The sequence below is a fragment of the Oreochromis niloticus genome, linkage group LG12, assembly GCF_001858045.2.
Source record: "Oreochromis niloticus isolate F11D_XX linkage group LG12, O_niloticus_UMD_NMBU, whole genome shotgun sequence".
Taxonomy (NCBI): Eukaryota; Metazoa; Chordata; class Actinopteri; order Cichliformes; family Cichlidae; genus Oreochromis; species Oreochromis niloticus.
Window position 1 is genome coordinate 22,794,369 of NC_031977.2, and position 16,654 is coordinate 22,811,022.

General features: G+C 41.0%; 1 protein-coding gene across 2 annotated transcripts in view; it reads left to right on the plus strand.

Moving 5' to 3' along the window:
* aopep (aminopeptidase O (putative)) overlaps nt 1-16,654 on the plus strand; it is a 110,525-nt gene that overhangs the window by 87,985 nt on the left and 5,886 nt on the right. For both annotated transcript variants that reach the window (XM_005452128.4, XM_025896942.1), the window contains exons 15-17: nt 5,377-5,493; nt 12,055-12,141; nt 12,227-12,375. In XM_005452128.4, the coding sequence (XP_005452185.1) occupies nt 5,377-5,493; nt 12,055-12,141; nt 12,227-12,367 (345 nt within the window). In that variant the 3' untranslated portion in view covers nt 12,368-12,375. The remainder of the gene's footprint in view (nt 1-5,376; nt 5,494-12,054; nt 12,142-12,226; nt 12,376-16,654) is intronic.

Genomic DNA, 16,654 nt, shown 5'->3' on the forward strand with positions numbered 1-16,654 from the left:
ACAGTTAGAAAAAGAATATCAGTAGTCTTAAACTGATACTCTTACTACACAAGATTTAACAAGAAATAACACAATCTGTAAAAAAGTTTTAGTTATAATCTGTATCCTTTCAACAATACAGTTAGTTTAGTCTTGAAAGATAACTTCATAGAGGAATTACAACAAAACGGAAGCAAAAAAGGAACAACTTTTCAGTACTGCCTGGCTATAACTGATTTTTTATTTTTGCACATAGCTTGAGATGATTTGATCTACCACATTTTTTCCATTTTGCAGGCTTTAATTTTAGTATAAAGTAATTCAGGATGTAGGACGTCTGTTTTGTCTGTCGTCTCCTATCTGTTGTTTGCTTGTTTCCTGTAACTGTTGCTGTCGTCATTCCCCTTTTTATTTTTATTACAGTTGTAATTGGTTGCACGCGTCTTATAATAGAGTGGAAGCAAAAAACACACCAATGAATAAAGTGCTAAAAAAAAAGGGCATAGAAATAGAAGCATTTTTAAAAATTCAAATCAGAAAGCAGAAACGTGGGAGAAAGCAGGGATGATTCACCCACCAGGGGTTACTTGAGGTTCTTGCAGTAATGTGATTGTAAATGGTGATTGGCTGCTTGAGCTAAGGGGAATAAAAGAGGTAGAGATCCTGACCTGATTTAACACAGAAGATGTAAAGGTTATATTAATGTTTTGAATCTATTTGTGCATGCATAAAGGCTGCAGAAAATTGACATGGGCTTGCTGTCCTATGTACTGTACAGAACAAGAGTGCCGTTGCCATGGAAATGCTGAACAAGTGATGGATTGTTAGATACGCACAGAAAGGATTCAAGATTTACCTTTTCTTAAAAGAAAAAAAAATCCTTCTTTTGTTTATTTTTTCACAATTTTAAAGAAGGAGATGCAGTGGAGTCAGCTGCCCCTCATTATCGCTCCTTATGGTGATCAGTATTAAGGATAGAAATCCCACAATAAAGCTTCTGTTGAGCTTCAGATCATTTTGTGCTGTGCAAATGTGTTACACCGCAGCAGTAGTATGACTAATACAAGTCCCATAGTCCTATACACCCACACATATGTACTGACACACGCACACAAAATGTAGCTGCTTCTTTCTTTTGACTCTCAATTACTCTCAAACTCTTAATTTTCTCCAACTCTTCCCACTCTCATAGGAAAACATGCACACCAGTGTATATCTACACACACATACACACACGCACCTACACACAAGGCAATATATACCTTATCTCATTTATAGTCTGGGGTGGATATCATATCCTGTGTCTCATTGAGCTGTCAGTCACTGAGGCGAACAGTGTATATTTGCGCATACATGCGCTCACGTGGGTGTGTGTGTCATTGTTCTGTGGAGGTTTGGAGGTCAGTATGAGAGGAGACATTTCAGCAACATATTTCCCAGAGGTTCTTGAAAGGTGTAATTCAGCATACATCTGGTTTCAGATCACCCCTGTTAGTGGTTTGTAACAATGTGAAGTTTGTATGTTGGTGCGTAGATTGATTTATGTGTGAAGTCTTTAGCGTGTATGTGGATGAATGTGTGCGTTTGTACATCTGAGAGGGAGCGACTGTGAAATGTCTCCCTTCTGACATTCCTTAATTTTAACAGACAGCATGGGAATGTAATGCTTCTTTAATTTGGTCAAATTCTTCTGTGTGTGTGTGTGTGTGTGTGTGTGTGTGTGTGTGTGTGTGGTGAACTTTTCACACAAATCATTGAGCTAGAGAGGGATAGGTTTCCCCCGTCGGCGGGGTTTTCAGCACTGTACTATTAAGTGCTATTGTTAGGTACCAATGACCTAGCCTTGACGCGTGTGTGTGTGTGTGTGTGTGGGTGTATTTGCTTTCTTCTATTGGCTGTTTGTGTTGGTGTGCCATTCTCTACCCATTAATAAGGGAGTACTCATCCGTAGAGTTCACCTTTTACCCACAACTGGTCTTTCTCTTCCTCTCTTTCATCCACTAACACACATGTCTACACTCAGGCTGCCCTAAAACACATTTGAAGTCAGAATTTCGTAAAAGCCCAGCAGTACAGCAGTTCTCAATCCATAATACAAAATTTAACATGAAACATAAAAGCGGATTAAATACTTACCAAATTCTTATTATTCATCACATCATTGTGATAACATTAATGAGACCTTTTATATACATTTACATAATGTTATGTAAGTTGTACAGTCAGTCCTACAGGCGTAGGAGGAGACAGCATTGTGAAAAGTGCTACATCACTCACTTCAGATTTCCACCTGATACAGGCTTCTCAGGTTTGCTGATGGACGCAGCAAGGCTTAAAAGAAAATGAGTTAAAGCAAGTTGAGCAAGTAGCTACTCTTAACCAGGGGTTCTCCTATTTAAAAAGTCAGCATTTATTAAATTAGCAACACTTTAACATCAAAACAAGTTTAGGGTTTTTATTATGCTACGTAGAAATGCTATATATTCATGTTTCTTCCACTGCTCAACCAGTGCAATATTTAAAATATCCAACTAAAATTTGTTGTCTTACTATTGCATAATTGTTGGTTATTGCAAACACCTCTGTAATAAAGATAGCCCCAGAATGAAATTGACAGGTTTTATAAATCTTTAAAATGTATACATTTTCACAAAGAACACAGTCATGTGGACAAACGATGCAAATCCCGTTTCCCTGTTTTAAAATAACTCGGTACGCAACCACATACCTCAAATACAAGCAAAATATACACTTCAGAGTAAATTGTATAAGCCACAAACAACCCACTTTTTTCTTATGTTACACCAACGTGAATGCAGCGTAGGTGTGTGGGAATTTTTTGGTTTAAATTACACAAACCAATATGAAATGTTCCATACTAACCAGAACCTTTTAGACCAAATAAATACCTGCCCACAGAAGAAAAACAAATAGCCTTTTTTAACCAGTGAACTTTCCCTGTTATTTTTTTCTGGCTTTAATTCAAGTCATTCAGTTATTTCTTTTTGGGGGGGTTTTACAGACGGCTCAGTGGAAAAAAAAAAACTGGTCATGACTTTTTTTTTTTCCATAAGTCAAAAAAAAAAAAAAAATAATGACCAAAAAACACAAAATATTTCAGTGGACCTAATCCTCTTCTGTAACTACCCCATCTAAAAGAGTGCTTGTAATTTAAAAAGTTTCCTTTTGTTTCTAACTTTAAAAATTTTCCACCCAATTAAGTATCCACTGTTTAAAAAAAAAGGATTTGAATAAATAAATAAAATGCTTGAGGTAGGGAACTTGGCAAAAATGTGGATTTGGTATGGAATTGATTCAAGTAATTTAGGAGTTTTAAAGTTTTTAGTTGTAGAAGTAAAGATCTCTACCCAAGCACTGAGTAATCATGGGCTAACTAATCATGCACATAATAAGGTTTAAAAAAAAAAAGTGCAGTATTCTCCTCTAAAGAGAAGACAGATGAAATATAAAGTAGCTTAAGTACTTTAGTAGCTGTTTGTGTTTTTGTTGAAGTATGCTAGATAGTGTTGGTGTGGTGTGATGGTAACTTCACCATGGAGATGACAACTGATGAGGGAGACGATCGTGTTTCAATGTGTACAGTGTCTGTGCGCGTGCGTGTGTGTGAGGGTAATAATAACAATGTAAGCTGGTTTGTAATGTACCATCACTGACCAGGAATTTGCTTTTGGAGACACTGTTGCAGACATATTGATTACCACCATGGCAACACAAATATATACAACACACAACAGGCTTTCACAGTCACCGCAGAGGGATATGAGGAAAGAGTTAGAGAGAGAAAGACAAAGAAAGAGCTTGCTCCTCACTTTTCAAAGGGAAGGGTGGGAGAGTGAGAAGGATCATGGGTGGGCCCCAAAGAGACTCTTTAGAGATGGAGACGGCACTTTAGAAAACACTCAGCCTTCACAAATTGGAGGGAGGAGGGATGAGGAGCGAGGAGAGTCAATAGAGGGTGAAGAGAAAGACTGGATATCAGATTTTCCACAGAGTTGGATGATCGTCAGTATTTGTGTGTGTGTAGCAGCGATAGTATAGTTTTATTTGAATGTTTTCCAGCTTGAGTCTGAGTGTTATTCCCTCAGCTTCAACAGGTACATGCTAAAGTACTTCCTGGTTTTAGATCAGGTATTTCCCAGCAGCACTAAAGAGGTTGTTTACCATAAATAGCTTTCAACAGACTGCACAAATGTAGCTATTCATCATGCATTTGCTGGCTCCGTTCACCTCAATAGAAGGAGGTAATCGTATCCAGAAAGAGCAGAATGTGGCTTTCTCCTCTGTGTCACTTTCTCTTCGCTTCCACGCACCCTGCCTCTCTCAGTTGCACGCACACACACACACACACACACATGCACGCATGCACGCACACACACACACACACACACACACACACACACACACACACACACACACACACACAGACACTTCATACTTATTTTCACATTAGTCTCTACGGGGCCTTCAGCCATTAATTGTGTCCCAGACTGGGACCACAGAAGAAGTGTGGCCGGTAGTGCTGGGTGTATCCAAGAGAGAGGCAGGCAAGGCTGGGCACAGCTGTCTCTAGAGGAGGAAGCCACTCTCTCATATCGTTGCCCACATCCATCCTCAGAATACTCATCTAAACTCACTGTCCCTGAAGATGGCAATCACAAGAAGAAAATAGATTGTTTCCTTCAGGTCTACCTCAGGATAACACAAGCAATATATGCACGATTAGGAAGCAGCAGTCAGGCATTTAGTTTTTCCTGAAAACCTTTTAGTCTCTGACATTGATACAGTGGGGGATTTCACTGCAGTCTCGCAGCCTACGAGCAGAAATGTTGTCAAAGATGTCCCCCCCCCTTCCCGGCAAAGTGTGTTCCTGAACAGTGCTCCTCTGAGTTTCTCTACAATAGAACAAAATCAAAAAAGACAACTTAATTTCTTTGCCCTAATATTTTCCGTTCATCTGTCTTTTGCCTATTCTGTAATATTTCCCAGCTGTACAAGATTCACTTGATTTACCATATTTATTTAATCACCACTTCAGCTGTTTTATTATTCCACCATTTCCTCTGTTTGAAAGGCGGCATTAATTGCCTGACTTTTATTGATGTGTTTTTTTTCATCAAAGCTTTCATTGCACGGAGGAGAAAATCTAACTCGCGGAAAATAATGCAAATGTGCTTATGTGTGGGTGCACAGGATCCAACATGTAAATGATTCAGCTACTCTTGATAATTTTTGCAAGTTTGGTAATTTGAAGCTGCTGGTGTAAGGAAAATGTGAGTTTTTTCCCCCCCTTGTATTATTTAATAATGCCTCAATATGTTTTATGAGGCTGGCTAGATTAGTCAGAGCTATTAATATCATAAACCGTTGTCTCCTCAGCTGACGTCGGACCAGCTAGTGATGCTTCTGGAGCTTCTGTTGGAGGAATCGGAGTTAAGCGTGGCATCACTTCGTGCTCTGCAGAGAACCTACAGTCTGCAGAATCAGGACGCTGAGGTAAGACCACACACTCGCTTATTCACTCATACAAACGCAGACACATGCTCAGACAAGTGAGCATATTCACCCAACATTTACAATCCCCTCTGATAATAAAAAGTAGCTTTCCTCTCCGTGCACATCTTAAAGCATGGCACTTAGTAATGTGTAGTAAATTCTGTTGTAAGAGCTCTCTTCTTTACAGCAGCCATTACTGACTAAATCCCACAAGTATTTGCTTCATTTTTTAATGTTGAACAAAGTTCCTTAATGGTACTGTTAACAGTGTTTGCCTGTGTGTGTGTGTGTGTGTGTGTGTGTATGTGTGCATACTTTTCACTGTTTGTACTCTCTGGGTATGTGTGTATGTGTGTGCGGATGATCCAGTGCTTCCTCTCAGTACAGGAGCGCTGTGAAAACACAGCTGTGCCCGAGCCTGTAAACTGTCCACGCTGACTTCCATCATTAACACATGGCCTCTCTTGAAAAGAAAAATTTGATACATATTTAGGTTTTTTTTACGAGTTATTATTAGTTATATGAGCTGTTTTGTTGGGGCGGTAATGTATATAATGGAGCTCAGATGTTCTGTTATATAGAGGCTGCTCAATTGCAGTGCGTTTCCGCTCATTTATTTGCTGGAATCTGAAATCATAAAGGCGTGATTTTTCCTAACGGGTCCACGTAGCAAGTAGTGTGTTGGAAGCTGGAAACATTCCTTAGGGATTTTGGTCCATATTGACGTGATAGCATCACACAGTTGCTGCAGATTTGTTGGCTGCACATCCATGATGTGAAACCACATCCCACAGGTGCTCTATAGGATTGAGATCTGATGACTGTGTTGGTCATTTGAGTGCAGTGAACTGATTATGTTGTTCAAGAAACTAGTTTGAGATGAGCTGAAGTTTGTGAAATGGTGCGTTATCCTGCTGGATACACTGTCTTCACAAAAGAACTGACATGATCAGCAACGATACTCAGGTAGAATGTGGGATTTAAACAACGCTCAGCTGGTACTAAGGTGACTGAAGGGTGCCAAGAAAATCACCCACAACATTACACCACCAGCATCACCCTGAATTATTGATACAACGCAGGATGGAACCATACTTTCATGTTGTTTATACCAAATTCTAGCCTTACTTTCCAAATGCTGCAGAAGAAATCGAGTCATTGTTTTGTTTTTTTAAGCTTCTATTGTCCAGCAAACTATAGTTTCCTGTCCTTAGCTGACATGACTGGCACCAGTTGTAGTCTTCTGCTGCTGTACCACATCTGCTTCAAGGTTTGATGTGTGGTGGGATGCTCTTTTGCATACCTTGATTGTAACGAGTGTTTATTTGAGTCACTATTGTCTTCCTGGGCATTCTCCTCGGACCTTTGGCATCAACAAGGCATTATTGTCCATATTTTCCGTTTTTCAACCCTGGAAACGGTTATGTGGGAAAATCCTGGTAGAATATATTTCACTCACTAATCGAGCCAGCCTCAAACATTTCTGAAATATTCAGACGTTGTTGATGCACGTTTGGCATCAACAATCATGCCGTGTTCAAAGTCACTTAAATCACTTTTCTTCCCCATTCTAATGCTTGGTTTGATTTTCAGCAGGTTATGTTGACCATGTCTACTCAGTCAAGATGACCTGTTGGCCTATATTTCCAAGATAAAGCTGGAAATAAATGGAAAAGGATTTGTGAAATTTGGATGAAAACTTAAAAGCTCCATCTGAGACCCATTAAACTCATCTTTATTTAGTAGGTTGCAGAGGTAATGTGAGGATTTGAATGTGGTCGTAAATGGAGCATTGCTTAGTCTACATTCTTCAGCTGCAAGTAGGTGGAGGGCACGGCAACATCTGCTGCACAAATAAAAAAAGTCAAAAACTTCTGTTAAGAGTGTGATTGCTTAAAAGAAAGGTAGTCTTTGGTTCCTTTCTTGCCCTTTCTGATTCTCAATTTACACTTTAGCAAGCGATCTTAACCTACATGCCTAAATACATTATAGTTGCTGCCATGTGATTTGTATTGATGAACATTTGAATAGGTATACCTAGATGCATCCTGGGTATACCCAATCAGAATTGTCAACTGGCACTCCCCCTCAAGTCAGGCTTCCAACTCGGAAAGTCGGAGCGGCCCAGCCACCCTCACTTATTCATCCAAGATGATGGCAGTACATGTAAACATTAGTAAAACTGTAAAAACTCTAGACTTCTACTGATGTATATTTATGACTGGCAAAGCTGACTAAGCTGTACGCAGGGCTAGGCTTGATTGTACTGTGTTGCTAGTGATAAGTAGCTATACCTTGCTACCAAACAAATCCTGTTTTTCTATTGGTTTTCTGATGTACCTTTTGGAACACGTTCATCTCGGGAGTGACGTCACTTCCAGCTCAGACATCCAACTTCCGAGGCAAATGGAACGCAGTAAAAGTGGGTGTATTTCAGTAACTCGTCTGTAGTTCATTGTCTTATTTTTACTTCTAGTAATCAACCTCGTTGTCTCAGTCTGAGGTCACTGTGTGTTTGGCCTTGAGTCCAGCGTTTTACACGTAGACCTCTTTAGTCAGACTTCCTGGCAGATGAAAGTAGATTCCCATCTGCAATTTCCAGGAAAAAAAACTTTAAGTGTTTGCTAAAAATACGCAGGGCCATTATGCACATAGTCATGCATGGAAAAACACTCACCTACATACACACACTCACTCACACAAGAATACCTGCACACACCTGTCTGAAGGCAATGGGCCAGTCCTAATGTCAGCAATCTCATTCAGAAGAGGTTAATCACCTACGTCTCTCCATATAAACGTGCCCATTTATTCTCTCTGTCCAGAGCCCTTTTTTCCCCCCTTACTTTTTCTGTGTCCTCTTCTCACGCAGCTTTGCATTGTCTGCTGCCACTTTCATCGCAGATGATTGATGATTGATCTGTTTAAAATAAATACAGGACTGAGTGCAGTCGAGCCCTCTGCAGCTCTTCAGTGTTTACCTGATGGAGAAAGAGCTTTTCAGAGTGAATGAATATTGGGTGATATGAATAGCTGTTATGACTTCTAAAAAGGCCGTTAGTAATGCTGTGACTCTGAATGCATTGTGAAAAGACTGATTGATCACTTGAAAATAGACATGTATTATCAGCCCTTAGCAGCCTATAGTAAACCCCCAGATGTTCCTCTTATATAGCAGCATGACATTACATGTTATATATGTAACACAGAGGGCGGTCGAACAAAGTTTCACTGCAGTCAAAGCTGAGTGAAGTTTACATGAGATGCTGCACAAAGAAAGCAACAGAAGACTAAAAGGTCTGGACTAAAGGTGCTTTCAAGACTGGCGTGCAAACTTGAGTTTCCGTGTGTGTGTGATTTGCGTAAGCATGTACACAATAGTGAAAGGAAATACGTGGCTGACCACTGGTGTGCGTGCTGTCGGAATGCTTTGTCTACGGCGTCAGTGACCATGAATATGTGTGCGAGTGTGTCTGTGAGCCGGGGCATGTGTTTGCATGTATGAGACCGAGTGCGTGACTTTGGCCCTCTTCCTTTCATATGAGCCTCATGTGATGTGAAATGCTGTGTGCAGAGATGGGAATTGAGAACCGGTCTCAGATTGTCCAAACCATTTGACAGTTGCCGCTAAGCCTATAAATTCCCTTTTGTCAAGTCGTGCATTGTTAGACTTATTGGCGCAGAGCTTTTGCACACCTGAATCACATGCAAACCTTAAAAAACAGTTTCTACACTGCATACAGACTTGGAGATAATACAGCGGTGAGGCTGAAAATCTGCACAAGCTTACTTTGTTCCCACACAGGAAATTGATAAGGAGTGGGTCAAGTGCTCTGATGAAGAATGGTATCAGTCTTAATGAGATCGATCCTTACCTGTGTAACGCTACATGAGCACATGAACATGCAATTCAATTGGGCCACAGCGCACATGCACATATGGGGCATATCTGAGACTATAACTGGCCTTATTGTGTAAGCGTGATGCTCAGATTAGGTTTACTGCAGTCACTGGAGACTTCACAGAACCACATCAAGAACTGAGAACATGCGGAGCAGAGGAGAAGAGACAGAACAAGGCAAAAGAGTTATTACCAAGGGTCGTCTAAAAAGAAGTAAATCTCAAGTTTATTTGTGTGCTTTAATCCAAATGACTTCAAAGGACTTCACTGGCTCATATTAGACTGGAAACAAAAAACAGCTCCTCAAATGGCAAAAAAACCCCCCAAAAAAAACCCACCCCAGTTTCAAAAATAAAAACCTGGGGGAGGGAAATTCCTTGTAGACTTAATAGATGCCACTGGGCAAACAACATAAATAAAGCGTAATGGTTAAAATAGGGGAGCACCAGTATAAAAAAATGTTAAAAAGGCAAAAATTTAAAAAGAAAAGAGATAAATGGATAGTTCATTAAGTTTTTTGTTATTGTTGTTGTTGTTGTCGTCATTAGAAATACAGATCTCACTCACATACACAGTTACACTAGCTTTACCAAAAGGTCTCCTAATAGCAGCTCTAAGGCTCTCTTGTATACATTTGTCTCATCCCCTTGCTTCAATTTATGGAACTGGTATAAAATTTGGGAAAATCTTTTGTGAAGAAAGAGAATATTTCCCAAAATGCTGGTATGCAGTATGAGGATTTGCATCTTTGCTCCATGCGTGCTTTTGTGTGAGATGTGAAAGTTTGTTCATCGTGTTAAGAGCGCACACACAGACGCTACAACTGTTCCTCGGTTGTGAGGAGGATTTGGGGGGGGGGGAGGGAGGTTTGCAGTAATAAATGAAGGAATGTCACTGTGTAATTGCATGTGCTGTCAGAGAGAGGGGCCCAGCGAGAGGAAACAGAGGGGGGGAGAAAAAAAAAGGAGGGTAAGGAGAGGTGCACCAGGCAGCTGCTCTGCCCCCGGGCTCTCCCCAGGAATGTAACCCAGCACGGGGAACAGCTGCCGGGGCTACGCAGGCCAGAAGGGCAGGGCTGGCACCAGAGGCTACGCATGCTGTACACGCTCATGCGCGCACACCCACCAATGCAGACGCACACGGACGTTCCCGTGCGGGGTAGAAGAGCATTACTCTTAATTTGCTTTCTGCTCTGGGATTCTCACTGCCTTCCAGAATAAAGCTGAAAATAAATGGAAAAGGATTTTAAAAATCTGGATGAAAGAGCAACTTCAAAGCCCCATCTGAGACCTGTTTAACTCGTCTTTATTTAGTCCGTTGCAGAGGTAATGTGAGGATTTGAATGTGGTTGTAAATGGAGCATTGCTCAGACTCCATTCTTAAGCTGCACAAGTAGGTGGAGGCCAGGGCCACATTTGCACAAGCAAAGCAAAAACTCCTATTAAGAGTGTGATTGCTTAAAAAAAAGGTAGAGTCTATTGGTTCTTTTCTAGAATACACTATCTCAAAATGAATATCTGTACTGCTGCTTTAGAAATGCCTAAAGCCTGAGGTGTTGAAATAGAATCAATCTCCAGAAATCCCACGCTTGGTCACTGTACTGCCCAAAGGACCAGTTTATCATCCTGAGTGTGTTGAGATAGTTATGGAGAAGACTGAAACACCCACAAAAAAATCAGCCAGGGGAAACTGTCAGGCTTTAAAGTAGCGACAGTTCTTTAAAACATTTTTCATCCACATTTCTTTTTTCAAATCGCTCTTCTGTCTCTTTTATCATCGTGTGTCTGCCTGTATATCCATACACGCACTTGCTGCAGATCCATGCACGGTCGCACATGCTCACGTGCACGCTCGGAGCAGATGATGAAGGATGATGGCTGAGGCAGGGACAGAGCCAGTCTCTGATCTCTCCTGTAACCGCGGCAACAGAGCTCCTATTGATCCTCTGGAAGAAAGGCCAAGCGTTGGCTTCCACGCGCACACAAGTGCACACATGCTCGCATACAGTAGAAATACACCTCGACACACACGCACATGTGGAATTAAATCAAACTTTTTACTTTTTACTTGAACTTTAGACTGTTTCGGAAAGAAAATGATCTCAGTCTTCTCATCTATTAAACCTCTGATTGGGGATGACTCAGTCTACAGGCTCCCTGCTTGAGCTGTTTTGGTTAATCGCATGTTTGAATTCACTGGCTACAAGCAGGAAAATATGTCTGTCAAAGTGGCAAATGCAAAAAAAAAACTACAATAAGATGAGTTTAGGAGTCAGTCGTTCCTCAAAATCATTATTGTGTACAATCATAGGGTCAGCTCAATGAGCTTTAAATGAACACCACTGTCCACAGAATGTTAAACTAAACAGCATCATCATTTTAAAGGGTTAAATGGCCAAACCACCCTTCCCTGAACCTCCTGCTGAGGTTACTTCCTGTTAAAAGGGAGTTTTACTTCCCACCCTCGCCAAGGGCCTGCTCATAGGTCTGATAGCTAAACAATATCTTTTGAATTAATTCTGCCTTAATGTCTGATTCTGTAGTTTTATTTTCTTTGACTATTTTTTGGGTTTTGTATGCTTCTGAATGTTTAACTAAACAGAGTTGCCTGCTATATTAACATTAGTTGTGTTTTATTCCCCCTTCTGTCTTGGTTTGCAGGTCCGACATCGCTGGTGTGAACTTGTGGTCAAACACGCGTACACTCAGGCTTACCGAGATGTGGAGCACTTTCTGATTCACGACCAAGTAAATACACACAGCTGTGAAACATTTGTCTGATTCAACCTGAGAATAAACTAAATAAACAGTTTTTTGTGTATGTGTGCTCCAGGCTATGGGTGTGTATCTGTACGGGGAGCTGATGGTTCAGGAGGACCCTGAGCAGCAGGCTCTGGCGCGTCACTGCCTCTCACTAGTCCAGGAAGAGATGGACCAATCGGCACGCAGAGTGGTGGAGGAGATGGTCCTATAACAGCAGAGGTGATGTCTTATTTTCAGTTCTTCATTCCAGATGCTGTCAAACATATTGGCCTTTATTTTTATGAATGCTGTTGTTCTGAGATAAAGTATGTAATAAATTTAACCTGACTGGGAACTTTCCGACAGCATAATTAGTTTTCCTTTTTCATCTTCCTTTTTTGCTCTCGTTATTGCATAATCGGTTTCTCCTCAACTCAGAGGAATTCTGGTTTAATCGTAATTTTAGTGGCTTTCACTGGCACAGAACGGTGGGAATTCTCCAAACAAGCCAAATAAGAAATATAAAACTATATTTGCTTAGGTTTATAAAATAAGATTACAAGTTACCCGCTCAGGGATTTCAGTGGCTTTATATTTGGAGCTCAGACTGCAACAGGATGCTTTAATAGCTCGGTGAGTTACTTGAACCATACACGGAAAAAGAACCAGTAATCAATACTTTGTTATCTTTTGAAGTTTTTAAATATTTCTCGGCTACAAAGCCACTATCTTTATCTCATAGTTGACCTTCAAGCCTGAAATGGAGTCTGTAAAAGAAAGCTTTGTGTTGAATTGATCCTGATTCCATCTGCCCCAGCGGACAGTCCGCACTTGAGTCACTTGGCTACCTTTACTGCACATTCCTTCCTGAGCTTATTGAGTGTGTATGCACATGTGTGTTTGTACACTCAGAATGGGGCCTTTTCCGTGGTTTCACAGCAGCGCCGTCAGGATGTGTTTGTCAGAGAAGGAATTTGGGAATGTGTTCCTCAAACAAATGAGAGGGAAGACAGAAAAAAGGAGAGAGAGGAAACGGGTCAGTGAGCATTTTCTGATGGGCTCAGGATGGTCTCTACTCGATGTGGAGGCATTTTCATACTGTTGACCCTGAAATTCCTCCTGTGTGTAGGTGTGTGTGTATATGCAGAACCACAACTGTCAACCACTGGGTTTTTGGATGACTCCGTACAGTGAGGGGTGCATTGGTCTGACTCTGAATGAAGGAGAGAGGAAAAAAATGGTTTAGTGAGAGAAAGAAGGAAGAGAAGGAGCAGAAGGGAGGACGGGGCTCTTTGAAGCTGCTGATCTTTTCATAACAGTCCTGTTATTACTGACATTAATAATGAATAATGAGACGAGGCAATTAAGTGGATCTAGGGTTGACAGTTGGGAAGTAAAGCAACCCAACTATTCTTCAAAATATTATTAGAGTACTGTAGAATGTTATGAATAGTGTTATAAAATCTTATTGACTTTCAAGCGAAATACCCTGAGATTATAGCTTTACTTTTAAAAATGCAAATAAGTGAACTGAATTGAAGGACACCAGGTATTATTTTGCTACTGTTTTTAAAAGGCATGAAAAGCTGGATCGTGAAAAAAATAATTCTTAGTGAAAATGTGTTCAATTACTCAGAATAGCAGCTTATCTGTTTTAGCGAACTAGTCAGTGTTGTCAGGCTACAACTAATACTAGATGTTTTCTTAAAAATCTTATGGTCTGTGGTTGGTCCCGTAGCTCGGTTGGCAAAGAACGAGACCCATGTGTTGAAGCCAAGTCTTTACTCCTCGAGTCTGGACTAGCGATCCTTTTTCTCCATGGCATGGCAACAAAGAAATCGGAAGCCAGTCAGAAAACAGTCGATTTACTGGTCGATCTACGTCCTCAGCTTCACCTGGTCACGAGCTGTGTGGGTAGTGACTGCAAGAATGATATCGTGGATACAAGCGGTGGAAGTAAGCTTTCTCAGAAGGGTGGCTGTGCCCTCCCATAGAAATAAGGTGAGGAGCTCAGTCCTTGGGGAGGGACTCTAAATTGAAGGAGCATCTAATTAGGTTGCCTCTTGGGTGAGGTGCTCTGTCCTACCTGGAAAGGCCCCAGGGTAGACCCAGGACATGCTGAAGAGATTATATCTCTTGCCTAGCTTGGGAATGCCTCTGTGTTCCCCCGGGGCCGACCCCAGATGAGCAGCAGAAAGTGGAGGGAAACAATAAGCAAATTAAAACAAAAAATATTAAATATAAATTAAATGGTTTGTTAAATGCTTAAAAATCTCGACAATCTCGACAATCTTCTAATTAGTGGGATTGCTGCAAAGCAAAGCACTGCAATCCAATGGCCTGATCCAGAGATCCATTATAATTTTGGAGAAAAGTATAAACAAAGTGACCCATTTTAATACAGGAACATAACACCCCCCCCCCCCCCCCCCCCCCCCCCAGGGATCAATAGAGAAACCTCGAGAGCCACTCACAGTTTTTACATCATGTTGATGAGTTATGGTTTTGACTTCATAAGCTGTTTCTCTGGAGGTGCCCTGAGGGAAGTTTTACACAGAATTCACTGTCATCACAACTGCTGCTTAACTGACACAGGTGTCAACAGGTGCTGATAGCTGACGAGCTATGATCTATTTGGATTTCATCATCTGATTGGAAGATTTGAATCTCCTCTTGCTCTCATTCTGATTGGAGGACACTTCTCAGTCTGTGTCTCAGCCAAACGACTGAATCTGATTATAGAGCCCTGCTTGAAATGGGATTGCACATATTTTCAGGATATTTAAATAGTTTTATCCACAAAGACGCTACGCTGACTGACAGGAAGCGGTAAGAAGACAGATATGCTTTAGAATGCGTGGAAATTTCAAAATAAAAGCCTTCAGTTAGCAGTAGCAAGTCCATCCAACCATTTATCAAATTCAGGGTTATAATAAAATCTTCCAGTCATGTTTTTTATTTATGTATTTATTTTTTATTTTATTGAGATTTCTAATGCATGTGTTTCAAAATAAAAAACCCTAGTTAATTTTAGGAAAATTAACATGAGATATGTGATGTTCAAAATAAAAGCCCCGATTTTTCTTATAGGAGTTAATCTGTATGTTTTAGGTTTTCAGCTTGTTATTGTGTAAGTATCAGCTGCTGTCGCCATCCAACTTTTGAGCAGCAAGTAACAAGACCAGTAGCAATTATCCAGATATTCCATAGTCTAGTTGATTGATGAACTAATTGTTGGAATTCTGGTGTGGTTAAAATAAAATTTAAATTTGACTTTCAGCTAAAGCAAACACCCTCACAGCCAGCATAAAAAACATCTGTTACTGATTATCTCTAATCTTTTCTAAACAGACAGAACAGAAAATTGTAGAACATCCAGTGTTCAAGTATGAAGCTGCTGATTTTTGGTGGCTTTTTATTTGTTCACATCTGACATTTACTTTTAAGGCAAAATACAAACACTGCTAAACCCAGTCACATTTCTTTATGCCCCACCCTTTCATTCACACACATCAGGTAGCTTTGTTGCTACACTAAATGTAAGGTCAGGGGAAGCGTCAGCAACCTCGGTCAACACAGGATGCATCATGAGGTGCTGCTAAACAGTTGTCCACATCATCCTGAGTGACTTACAGCACTAAATCCTATTTTAAGCCATGACCGAGACGGGCTTTTATCTTCACACACGCACACACTCTGAGAAAGCTTTATGCATTTGCACCGGATGTGAAAGGCTTTCTCGACAAGTGCTTGGCATCTGCCTCAGTCCTGATAAATCCGTCTAACACACACATACAACACACACACGTCCAGCGCCTATCTGTCTGTACCCACCGATCTGTTTTCGTCATCATTCAATCCCTCACGACACCCTTCTGTGGGGTCTTACTACAAGTGAGGAAGAAAAAAAACAATAGAAGAAAACAAGCAGTTAGAGACAAATTTTCTAACTTTTATTGTTCCTTCCCATTGGACTGACCCAAACAAGCCTCCATAAACATCAGCGGATCACGCCGGTCAACTGAGCTAAGGTCCAGATCTCTAACCAATTAAAATGATGGATGAACAGACCTCCCCGCTGCTTTTTCATATCGCACTGTAGGGAGACGGATTTATGTTTTACTGCTCAGTTTGTGTTCCAGCGTCGTCCTTTCTTAAGTAGAACAGTTCCTTCCTGTACCCTTTTACACCCTCACGCAGACCACAGTACAGTGGGATTAGGCTGAGGCGGGCTGAGAGGGTTTTAACTGAAAACAACATGTCTGTCAAGGCTCACTCCCTGCTCTGTGTTCCTAAACCCAAAAAGCACAACCCTTTAAAAGAGAAGGGTGGTCTCTCCCTGTCTTTTTTTTTTTTAAGTTCTTTTTCCCCTCCCTGCTCACTCCCTCATTCTTTTCTTCCCCCTCCGGTACATGCCTCTGGAATCCCTCTTGATCCGCTTAATGAGGGGCATATCGCCGGGTTAGCCGAGCGTGGCGAATGGGAGACGAGGAGAGGGGTGACCAAGGAAATAGTGCGA